We start from the raw sequence: 13,143 nt of genomic DNA on the forward strand, positions 1-13,143 counted from the left end.
AGAGTAATAAGAGTTTAATCAATAATACTCTCGATCAGTTAGAATTCCATAGTAACCATCAATAGTAATTTATCGATAACAGTTCAATTCCCCTTTCCGTATAACTCTTATCTATTCGTTGCGGATTTCAGAATTGGAATTCACGAATATTCCTCCTATCTATTCGTTGCGGATTTCAGAATTGAAATTCATGAATATTCTTCTTATCTATTCGTTGCGGATTTCAGAATTGGAATTCACGAATATTCCTCCTATCTATTCGTTGCGGATTTCAGAATTGGAATTCACGAATATTCCTCCTATCTATTCGTTGCGGATTTCAGAATTGGAATTCACGAATATTCCTCCTATCTATTCGTTGCGGATTTCAGAATTGGAATTCACGAATATTCCTCCTATCTATTCGTTGCGGATTTCAGAATTGCAATTCACGAATACTTCCCCACTCTCCAAAGATTCTTTACAGCAATCTATCCCATTAGTTTCCTTTAATTTTCTTCTCGATATAAATATATATATATATATATATATATATATTTGAAGAAGTAATTATATATATATATATATATATATATATATAATTACTTCTTCAAATTGTGATCGGATATATTTCAAATGAAAGGATTGAACGATAAATAAACCTTCGAAGATCGTTTCTTGATAGAGATCTAATATACCTGATCGATCATCTGTCTTCATTAATAATTACCGTATCTAAATCGCGTATCTTCAATTTTATTAGTGTCGCCTCGCAATTCGCGGTCAAACATAAAGCGTTGGTGGAATCGCCGGGAATCTCCGTAAGACGATTCGCGAACAATTCCTTGTTTCTCTTTATTAGCTCTTTCTGATTTATTTACCGAGAATTTATATTGTTTTCTATCTTTATATCTCGTTTCAGCCCTTCTTTATATATATCTTTTCATTTCTACTTTTTCTTTACTCCCTTTCGTTTTCTTTTAATTTCCCATCCTTATATTATAATTTTTATTATTATCTTTTATTTTCTCTTTATATTATTTTCCTTTGAATTATCATTACTTTAGGGAGAAACCGTTGAAATAGATGAATAATTTTCGAACTTAGACTTGGCGAATCTCTTATCTTAATTTTATTGTATTTTAATTTAGACCTGTGTTTCAGCGAATTTAGAAAATTTTAATTCTAACTATAACACATATGCGCAAGCGACGAATTCTATACTTCCCTTAATGAGTAAGCGTTATTCATATTTTTATTACACATTCACTTTTTATTTTGTTTTATTTCTTATATTATATTAATTATATGTATATTGTATTAACCAGTCAGAATTTAATTCTTAACGTAAATTCTTCCCTGTATTCTGACTGATGACCTCCGAATGATTGTAACACCCGCGAGAATATATACATACACACACAGATACCCACTCACGCATACCTACAACTGCTAAGATGTATTTTTCTTTCATTATTTTTTTTTATAATATATGTATTTTTAATTTAATGTATAATTTAATTATTTAAACCGTTCTCTTCCCTAAATCCTGAGATCGCACTAGGTCCCATCCCGCGTAACAAGGATTAAATTCCTTTACCGAAAAGGGACCACCGAACGAATAGGCTTAAAAACACAGCGTTAAAGAGACCTTCGGTCGCTGACCTGTATCAGGCCCTTCACATTCGTTCGACCCGATCCATACACACGCCCGAATAAAGTGTGTCACGGAGTAAGTAAGTTGCGTCCTTCCATACGGCCCATCCATTCCAGGGTCTGGACGTAACAGATTAGTGTAAAGGAGAAAAATATAGACTTAATCAATTTTTATTTTAATTTATATATTGGTATTTTATATTCATTTTGGTAAATCTTTACTTTAACTTACTCACCTCCAATGACTTTGACCTTGACATACGTTGTCAAGGTCACTACCCTGAGTGACCTCCAAAAAGTTTTAGCCATCGGTCATTGTTTATTACAAAGTTATAAACTAATAAAGTTTGACGAATTATATGGATACAATGGATACATAGCTTAGCATAGAAAATTACAAACCCATGAGAGGTCCATCACAAATGTATGTGTACACATACACACACGCGCGCGCGCACGCGGGGGGTGCAAGGGGGCCTTCGGCCCCCCCTCCTGCACCGCCCCGCCGATAGGCTAGGTGGACATTGCTTTGCTACAATGGACAGATGTTGTAAAATGAGGTCCACCTTGCCAACCGGCGGGGTGGTGCGGGAGGGGGGGGCCAAAGGCCCCCTTGCACCCCCCGCGTGTGTGTGTGTGTGTGCGTCTTGTGTACACATACGTTTCTGATGGACCTCTCACGGGTTTGTAATTTTTTCATAAGAGGTCTATCAGAAACGAACGTACGTATAAGTATATAATTACCTATGTTAAATGTAGAAATTCGTGAAGCAACATGTTCACTATTTGACAACTTTGAATATACTGAATGTTTGATATACTGCGAAGCACTGTGTAATAACATGTTTATATATTTCTGATTTAGCTTACTTATTTCACTTGTGATAGAGATACTGTTGTTTTGATATTTTTTTTTTATTTTGCCTAAATAATTTATTAAATATTTGTTATTAAAAATAAAAAATAATTAAATAAACGTATATTTCTTATAAATACATTTTATTAAGTACGTAATATGTTCGAAAATTACGTGAAATTCATGAAACTTTATTTGTTTATAACTTTTTAATAAACAATGACCGACGGCTAAAACTTTTTGGAGGTCACTCAGGGTAGTGACCTTGACAACATATGTCAAGGTCAAAGTCATTAGAGGTGGGTAAGTTAAAGTAAAGATTTACCCGTTTTAGCATTCAATATATTAGATACGTAAAATATTATTGTAAATTATATGTTGAACATTTTTTTACTAAAGTTATAATTAAATATATCTTACTTTTTAATGTAGTAATTTAACATATACTAATTGATGTATTTTCTTGTTCTAAATAATTCTAATTTGTTTAAGCTTTTATATAAGCATTAACAAAATAAAGCAACAAAAAGAAAGTTTATCCTTTTTTCATTCTGCAATGCAATGTAAAATTAAATAATATTCAAAACTTTTATGATTTTATGACTTTTTAACTTTAACCAACACGTGTCTCTTGATAAACTGTTCATATAATACATAAATATTATATTTTTTATTATGAATATAAAAAATGATATTGAATCTTATTCTTATATTTCTACAATATTTAATAAATAATAATTTAATTTTAGTATTTAAAAACTTATTTTTTTATAAGAGATTTTATAATACAACCTTAATATAGTATTGAGTCTCATAACTATAAATAATGTAAATATTTTTTACAGTATGGAAAAATAAATGTGATAATATATAGCCCTTTTTACTGTTTATGTATGCAAAATTTAAAATAATATATTTTAAAATTATAAAATTTATTAGGGCAATTTAATGTCAAAAAAATAGTGTATATACAGGGTGGCCCATTTTAATCCATCCAGTCGAATATCTCGAAAACCAAGCCTGGGAGAGAAAAATATTTCAGACAAAAGTTGTTTGGTTTCGAGGGGGCCATAAGATGGTATCATTGGTTTGACCTTGAAGAGTCATTTGAAGGTCACGTGAAGGTCACTTCAATTTCTTTTAATGGAACACCCTATATATTTGTGCACATTCTTGTAGCTTATCTCGAGAGCTTTCCAAAACACTATAATTAAGTACCTTTTCGTTAAGTACTTTTTGAGTTATGAGGCATGAAATAATTTCTTAATTTTACATAAATCGTAAAATATCTTGCAAAATATTCATTTTTCGATTATCTTACCTTAATATTTTTATGTACAAAATAATGAGAGGAATCAATTGGTGTAAAGAAAACACATAGTTGTTTTTAAGAAAAAATATGGAATTTTTAATTGCAAATTACATATTTTTTCTTCAAAACAACTATGTGTTTTCTTTACACCAATTGATTCCTCTCATTATTTTGTACGTAAAAGTATTAAGGTAGGATAATCAAAAAATGAATACTTTACAAGATATTTTACGGTTTATGTAAAATTAAGAAATTATTTCAAACCTCATAACTCAAAGAGTACTTAACAAAAAGGTACTTAATTATAGTGTTTTGGAAAGCTCTCGAGATAAGCTATAAGAATATGTAATGACAAATAGTAGGTTCCATTTAAGAAATTGAAGGTGACCTTCATGTGACCTTCAAATAACTTTTCAAGGTCAAACCAATGATACCATCTTATGGCTCCCTCGAAACCAAACAACTTTTGTTTGAAACATTTTTCTCTCCCGGGCTTGGTTTTCGAGATATTCGACTGGATGGATTAAAATGGGCCACCCTGTATATATATTTATATACATATATATATATAGTACACACACGCACACATTTTTTTGACATTAAATATTGCCCCAATAAATTGTACAAAATTTAAAATATATTATTTTAAATTTTATTTATAATATATTATTTTAAATTTTGTATACATAAACAATAAAAAGGGCTTTATATTATCACATTTATTTTTATATATTCTAAAAGAATATATAAATTTTTTATAGTTATTACATATATTATGAATTTGCATTATTACATAAAAAATTTAAATCGAAGTTCATAAAAATTGATGGAATTTTTTAAAAAGCATTCTTTTCTTTTATTCTTTTTTAGTGTAGAAAGTCCTACAAAAAACACATATTATTTAAGTGTAATCTTTATTAATTTCTTTTTAAAATACGTATATTTTTAATATATAAAAATTTTTATTTCTTGCAGATGCTGCTAAAAGATTTATCGACAAAAATGTTTCAAACAAATGTTATAATGTTTTAAAATATCTTTTTACTGATTTTATTACTTTGATCTTGGGTAGAGTTGTCAAAGTCAGGGCAAAATTATCTTAAATTTTTAAATGGAATCATATTTTTTTAATGTAAACTGATTACCTTATCCAAGGTCAAAGTGATAAGATCAATAAATAGATATTTTTAAATCCTACAACTTTTGTTTGAAACATTTTCTTCGATGAAGCTTAATCTTCGAGATATTTTGTTGTGTAAGTTAAAATGGGACAACCTGTATAATTGTATATAATACGTTTATTTAAAAACAAAAATTATTTAAAAGTATAATAAAAATAACGTATTTTAAATAGTCATTGCAATACATATTTTAAATAGTAATTGCAATACGTATTTTAAATAGTCATTACAATACGTATTTTAAATAGTCATTGTAATATGTTTATATAGGTACTCGTAATTCGTAAAAATTATGTATTCATAAAACGTAGTTTATTAGTTTATCAAATACGATTTTAATTGGTTTGAGAATAGCATTAAAAAACGAATAAATATAGTTTATGACAACGTATATCAGTCGGACATCACAACTAAAATTATACGCAATTGATATAAGTTAAATCTATCACATTTAGACCTCCCGTAAATACTTGATTTAAACGTATAATATACCATCATGGATTTATTGGGTTATGTGTTTATTAAATTATTTTATATGCCGGTCCATAGATTTAAATTAAAACGGTGTTGGTAATTTTTAATGGTACGTATGTAGATTTTCGTTGCTCCAAGTGTGAGAATTGTGCATATCAAATAAGTCGTCGCGCATAAAGCAATTGTAAATAAAATTTTTTTAACGAAATCCAGTTCTTATATCAATAATCAGATATAAAAATTGACTCTACGTGCATAATCTTGCGCGTAATAAATTTTGTATTTTTGTAAAATGTTAAGCATGCATTTTATTTTCTTTTAAAACAAGTGTTGCGTTTTTTAGAAATTATTTCTTCATTTATCAATTACAAAAATATTTTAGAATTTGGAGCTATACGCTGTGGAAAATTTATTGCGTACCCTTGCACGGCAACATAAACATTTTTATTGTATTTACCATAAATTATTAATAAATAGATTATAAATAATTATTGACGAAAAATACAAATAACTTCAAAATCTGTTTCATAATTAAAATTTAAAAAATTACATGCGTCTGTTTTTATGCGAGCGTTTTGTTTGCTCATGTCATTTCTTTTTCTTTGCATTCTCTTGTTAATAACAATTAAGTGACACTTTTTGTTTTAATATTAAAATTATTATTTCTTAAAAACTAAAATGGATTATACTCCGAATGAATATTGTGATATGTTAATAATTTACGGTGAATGCTGTGAAAGTGCTCGAATTGCCGCGCAGGAGTATGCAATACGCTTTCCACAGCGTAGAGCTCCACATTCTGATGTAATTTTGCGATTGATAAATCGAACACGAGAAACGGGATCTGTACTACCTGTACGCAGAGCTATTGGTGCCGGGCGTGAACGAGACGCTCGTACGCCAGAAAACGAAGAAGCAATTTTATTAATGATTGAAGAAGATCATCTATAAGTATCCAACAGATAAGTCGAAGATTAAATATCAAGAGACACGGTAGTGTCTCGCGCCAAGTTCATGCGAAGCATTAGCGCAGCACTCCGTGTATCTATACGCGAGTCGGACAGTTGAGAGTAACTCAGATTATCGGATTTCAATAATGGCTGAACGGATTGAATTCTTACTAGCCTTAATCGATAGAGCGGATTTGAATTATATAAAGAAAGTATCTTTATTTTTGTGCTGCGTGATCTATAAACGGAGATATCATAACGCAAAGTCGAAATATGAAAATTTTCAATTAAGAAACGTCTTTATCATGGTCATCAACGCACATATACACAACACATAGAAAGAGAAAACGTACATTTCCTACTCTCGACAGAAGATTGCGCTAATGACGCTTTGCGATATTTGCGATATTAATGACATGTGTCATATGTGTCATTAGTGACATGTATCATTAACCGCATTTTGAGTAGTGATAAATAATAAAGTGCAAGTTAAATAATAAATAATTAAATTATTAATTAAAAATTCGCAAGAGCCAATAAGATATGATAATTGGAAAGCAAGGTAAATAAATATATCTATTTTACAAGCCAAATATAAATATATGTAATATAATAATAATTATATATATATATATATATATATATGTATATATATATATATATATATATAAAATATTATATATTATATATACTTATTCTATATATATTTTTATATAATTTGCTAATATATTTAAAAAATATACATACATATATATATATATATATATATATATATATATATGTATGTATTAAAAAATATATATATATATATATTTTTTCTTTTTCTTTTTTTTTTTAATATCTCTTAGCAAATTAGACTAAAAAAAGAAGTGATATAAACCCCAAAAACTTACCTTTTTAAAAAAAGATAAAAAAAGGGCGCCAAGTTCATGCACTAATTGTATCCAACTGTCATATTGTCTACAAAAGTAGTGATATAAAAAAATTGCGCCAACTAAGAATAAAAATTTGTACAAGATAAATAGAAGTACAAGGAAGAAAACTTGTACAAGTTAAATAGAAATATTTTAATTGAAAACATTGTTATACAAAATAGTTGTTTTAATTTTTAAAAATAATAATATTAAAAAATTAAAAATTTATTTAAAAATTGAAAACTGAAAATTAATATGAAACAAAAAAGTAAAAAAAATTTTAATTAAAAAAACTTGGCGCTGCCAATAAAATTGGCATATATTCCAATTAAATATATATTTAACAGCAAATATAATTGCTGAACATTTATTATTAACTCTCTTAAGATCTTCTGGATCTTCAATTAATAATTTAATTATTATAATTCTTATATTATTTTCACAAATTATGCTTTTTACTTTAGAAATTTCTATGAGAATTATTCAAGCTTATGTTTTTTCTATTTTATCAACTTTATATAGTATGGAAATCTAAAAGATTGGAACATATTCCAATTATTAGTCTAACATTTAAATTTAATGACCTAATTTCTTTAATTAATTTATATTGATTTACATTTAAAAATTTAGACTTTTAAGCTGAACAATATATTAGTAAAATTGACAGCGCCAAGTTTTTTTAATTAAAATTTTTTTTACTTTTTTGTTTTATATTAATTTTCAGTTTTCAATTTTTAAATAAATTTTTAATTTTTTAATATTATTATTTTTGAAAATTAAAACAACTATTTTGTATAACAATGTTTTCAATTAAAATATTTCTATTTAACTTGTACAAGTTTTCTTCCTTGTACTTCTATTTATCTTGTACAAATTTTTATTCTTAGTTGGCGCAATTTTTTTATATCACTACTTTTGTAAACAATATGACAGTTGGATACAATTAGTGCATGAACTTGGCGCCCTTTTTTTACCTTTTTTTAAAAAGGTAAGTTTTTGGGTTTCTAAGACCGTAGTGGAACTTGTTTTAAAGGAAAACAAAATGCATGCGTATCATTATACAAAAATGCAAAATTTATTACCACAAGATAATGCACGCAGAGTCAATTTTTGTACCTGGTTATTGGCACAAGAACCAGGTTTTGTTCAAAAAATTTTATTTACCGATGAATGCTGCTTTACACGCGAGGGTTCATTTAATATGCATAATTCCCACATTTGGAGCAATGAAAATCCACATGCGTACCATGTTAGAAATTACAAATACCGTTTTAGTATAAATCTATGGGCCGGTATACAAAATAATTTAATAGTAAGTTATTTTTCATTGTACATATTTTTTTAATTTTTATGGATATATCCGATTTTTGTTTATTGCATGTATTATTGTTTATGTAATAAATATTGTAGTATTTTAAATATTAAATTACAGATTGGACCGTTTGAAATGCCTGCAAGAATCAATGGCAACATCTACAATAATTTTTTACTAACAAATTGCCGGAATTATTGGAAGATATTCCATTAAATATTAGACAAAGGCTTATTTTCCAACAAGACGGTGCACCACCACATAATGCAAGATGGGTGCGCAGGAACTTGAACGAAAAATTTCCAGGAAGATGGATAGGACACGGTGATCCCTTAAGTTGGCCAGCAAGGTCACCTGTTTTAACACCTTTAGACTATTTTTTATGGGAACATATTAAAGAATATGTTTACAAAGAACAAATTAATACTCGCGACGAACTAGAAGAAAGGATTATTGAAGCAGTTGCTACAATAACACAAGAAATGATCACCAAGACAACAAATAGTTTATTACGACGCGCACAATTATGTATTGAATGTAATGGTGGTCATTTCGAACATTTGTTGTAAAAGTTTCTTTTGTAATTTAATAACTTATTTGTTAAATGTTTGATTATGTTGATTGTTATTAAGTATTTTCTGTAATTTTATTTTTTCAATATAAAACTGTTCTTGTTTATAAATGCACGTTCACAATTAATGCAATTATTGTAAAAATATCCAAAAATGCAAAATAAATAAATATTAAACTTATTTCTATTACATTTTATTTGTTACACACCACGTAGCATAGTGAACACCTTCATGGTATAATATTGATCGACACTTTGACAGATGAAATTGAAACATGTCGGAAATGTTTATTTGAATCAAATTCAAGATGTCTTTAGTTCTTATACTTATTTTTCGTAGAAAAAATATACTAATGCAATAGAAAAGCGGCAAAAAATATTTTGACAATGCTTATTGCAAATTTATACAATATTATCGTGAAAAAGGGTGCTATTCATAAGAGCCATATATAGCCTCGACATTTTCGCTAAGGAAAAATAGTTTTTAAATTGGCCAGAGAATCTGCCTTTAAAATATCTCGCGGTAGTTTCGTAACACCCTGTATATGTAAATATATTATATATATAATGGTTGTATATGTAAATGTTTATATACTTGTAATATAAATTTACAAACATTTACATTACATTATATATTTATCTCATCGCGAATATAAACAGAATAATGAATTTATTCATTTTTTTAATTTACAATTTCTGAATATAGAGTAGGCCCATCCATCGCCCATTCTTGTGACATGCAATATATCTTTTTCGTCTCTCCAATTTTAACGAAGATAATCTTTACATTGAGATATTTTTAGATCGCCTCTGGGATAAATATCTTTTAATTATCACAGCGCTCATATAAACCGCGTCGGGTATAAAATATTTTTAAAAACCAGCACACGAATAGATCGCCTCTGAGATAAATATTTTTTAATTACCACAGCGCTCATGCAAACTGCATCTGGTATAAAATATTTTTAAAAACCAGCACACGAATAAGTCGCCTCTGAGATAAATATTTTTTAATTACCACAGCGTTCATGCAAACCGCATCTGGTATTGTTGGAGATTCTTGTGTGGAATTCGCGTGTCGGCCAAACGAGTACGTAGTTGAGAGCAATAAATGTACACCGATTTTACTGAGAAATAATTGTATATAATTAGCTATTGTTCTATACAAGAGACTGCCACAAATATCGAGTTGATAATTAACAAAAGCAGTCTTTCTACACTGGCAATGAGAATCAGAGTCACACAATTTATTACGAGAGAGAGTACTGTTCGCCACGAGGCTTGAGACGAAAGTGAAGGGCGTTTCGCGCGTACCATCCAGGTGCTCTCTCTCTCCCAAATTCGCAATTCATTCTTACGTTATATCAGTCTATATGCACGCCGATCTTAAAAATTATTTCCCAACAGGTATAAAATATTTTTAAAAACCAGCACACGAATAGATCGCCTCTGAGATAAATATTTTTTAATTACCATAGCGTTCATGCAAACCGCATCTGGTATAAAATATTTTTAAAAACCAGCACACGAATAGATCGCCTCTGGGACAAATATTTTTTAATTACCACAGCGCTCATGCAAACCGCATCTGGTATAAAATATTTTTAAAAACCAGCACACGAATATATCGCCTCTGATTGTGAGACAAATACTTTCAAAAGCAACTAGCTCACGAATAAATCGTCTCTGGCACTAACTACTATAAATATATATATATATATATATATATATATATATATATATATACATATATATATACATATATATATGTATATATATATATATACATATAAAGTATGTAATCTTTGACCATAAAGAGGCAAGCGTTTAGCATTATACTTACACACCATTATATGAGCACTATATATAAAATAAATAAATATGCACTATATATATTTTACTTTCATTACTATAATCGACACGTTATAACGCGTTGTAACTTGTAACAGTCATCATTGGCCGTGTTCCGAATTTACTGCCAGTACTGAAAATCTATAGTTTACGTCACGTATACTATAGATTTTCAGCACTAGCAGTAAATTCGCAACATGGCCACGGTCGATTGTTCTTACGCTATTTTCTTGTTACGTGTACATACGTAAGCATCGGCAGCGCGACAGCAAGTATCTGTTCGCGCAACAAATATATAATGAAATAATTTTAAATATAACCCGATTTATGTCGTATTTGGTGTCATTTTAATCACAAAAATCTCATTAATTTATTACAAATATTTGTAAACGGATAAAATGCAAAATAAAAGTTTTAGTTTTAATTTTATAAAATGTTTATATATATAGATAAAGAAAAATCCCCCATGTTGAAGGGTCGCTAAAAGCGAAAGCGAGAACGAATAAGGAGCAAGCGAGATGAATAACATCAAAGATAAAGGGAACCTCTCGCGAGGTTCCCTTTATCTATAATCTTTCACATATTATATATCATCTTACAATCGAAAATAAAACTTTCATAATTCGCATTTTATTACTTTGAAAATAATTTTAATTAATTAATGAGATTTTGTGATTAAAATGACACCAAATACGACATAAATTAAATCATTTTTAATCAAATTAATTATTAAATTTTAATTATATATTTATTAATGAAAATATACGCAATATTATTTGATGAAAGAAAATGCAAAAAAAATAAATTTTTTAGGTGGTACAAATAATTTGCACGACGAAGATTATAATTTGGATGACTCACTAAATATACCAGGATTTTCACATGAGTCCCACATTTTTCCCGCTTTGCAATCGACAAACATTCCAATTCCCAATTAAGAAACATATATTCTACTTCGCGTTCAACAAACATACTTTCCAGTTCGCATTCGACAAGCATACCTTTCACTTTGCACCCAAGAAACATATCTTCTACTTTGCAATCAACAGGCATACTTTCCACTTCGCAATCAACAAACATTTTAGCATCAGACATTCTTTCTAATACACAATCAATGGACAAGACATATCCTCCAGCACACAATCAATCCGTACAAGACGTAATTATAATACAAAATTAATATTTGTCTTAAATATATAAAATCTGCATTTAATATAATACTTATTTTTGGAATTATTTTTGGAATTTACAGGTACATCTTCTACACGTTCAGGAGTGCAGTTACATGAAGCTCGACAATCATTTGAAAAGATTGCAGATAAACATGCAGAAGCAATGCGAGTTGGTATTTTTATTCATAAATACACGAAACATTTAGTTTTTATTTTAATAATATACTTTTTTTACAGACGTTAGCTGAAGCAATAAAACTTCAAGCAGAAGCTCTCGTTCAATTAGGCCAAGCTATTGATAAATTTACAAATAAAGAAACTAGTTGTCACAGAAATATTACTAATAACGAATATTAACAGATTAAGTATTGCATTTAATTAGTATGTAGTGTTTGCAAAATCCAAAGATGTCTTTCAAAGAGTTATGTAATGTTTTATATGTTTTGTTATTATAAAATGTAAATTATTTTTAATATGTAATGTATACATATTAAAAATGGAAAATTATTGAAAAGGAGAGACAAAAAAATACATATGTTTTGTTGCTTGATGTTAGTTTTATAAATTTACTTTTTCCATTATTTTTTTATATTCTACAACTTAAGGCGTAATATAAATGAAAAGCGTTTGCTCTATAATGTTTAAAATAATTCAATTTTTATACAATTATGCGATAATACAAATTAATATTTTCAGTTATTTTCGTTATCCAATGCAGAACGATAATTAGGAAATCACTCTTGCATTATTTGATTCTGTATACGTTGCGCAACAGCTTTGGGTCCTCTGTGATTCATTACTTCTTCTCTTGCTTCTGCACCTTCAACATATACATTCTCAGCTGCACATAGAATCTCATTATTTTCTACTTCCATTGGTAGCTAATAATGTTGTCGCATATTATGCAACACTGCG

The 13,143-nt window shown here is 28.4% G+C and overlaps 1 protein-coding gene and 1 long non-coding RNA gene across 6 annotated transcripts in view; one reads left to right on the top strand and one right to left on the bottom strand.

Annotated features, from left to right (window-relative positions):
* The window catches only part of LOC145959853 (cytochrome P450 4C1-like), a 32,193-nt gene extending 21,712 nt beyond the window's left edge, over positions 1–10,481 (bottom strand). For 4 of the 5 annotated variants that reach the window (XM_083079049.1, XM_083079047.1, XM_083079046.1 and 1 more), the window contains exon 1: positions 10,224–10,481. In XM_083079049.1, the coding sequence (XP_082935175.1) occupies positions 10,224–10,235 (12 nt within the window). In that variant the 5' untranslated portion in view covers positions 10,236–10,481. The remainder of the gene's footprint in view (positions 1–10,223) is intronic. The other variant, XM_083079051.1, reaches the window with a different exon arrangement.
* Positions 10,482–12,016: 1,535 nt separating this feature from the next.
* Positions 12,017–12,551, top strand: LOC145963679 (uncharacterized). Its single transcript, XR_014436230.1, has 3 exons — positions 12,017–12,215; positions 12,309–12,397; positions 12,466–12,551. It is a non-coding gene; the product is annotated as an uncharacterized LOC145963679 (long non-coding RNA).
* The last annotated feature ends 592 nt before the right edge of the window (positions 12,552–13,143 follow it).

The sequence above is a fragment of the Camponotus vicinus genome, unplaced genomic scaffold, assembly GCF_025532165.1.
Source record: "Camponotus vicinus isolate PSW18456_S1 unplaced genomic scaffold, iyCamVici1.0 SCAF_1, whole genome shotgun sequence".
In the NCBI taxonomy this organism is placed as follows: Eukaryota; Metazoa; Arthropoda; class Insecta; order Hymenoptera; family Formicidae; genus Camponotus; species Camponotus vicinus.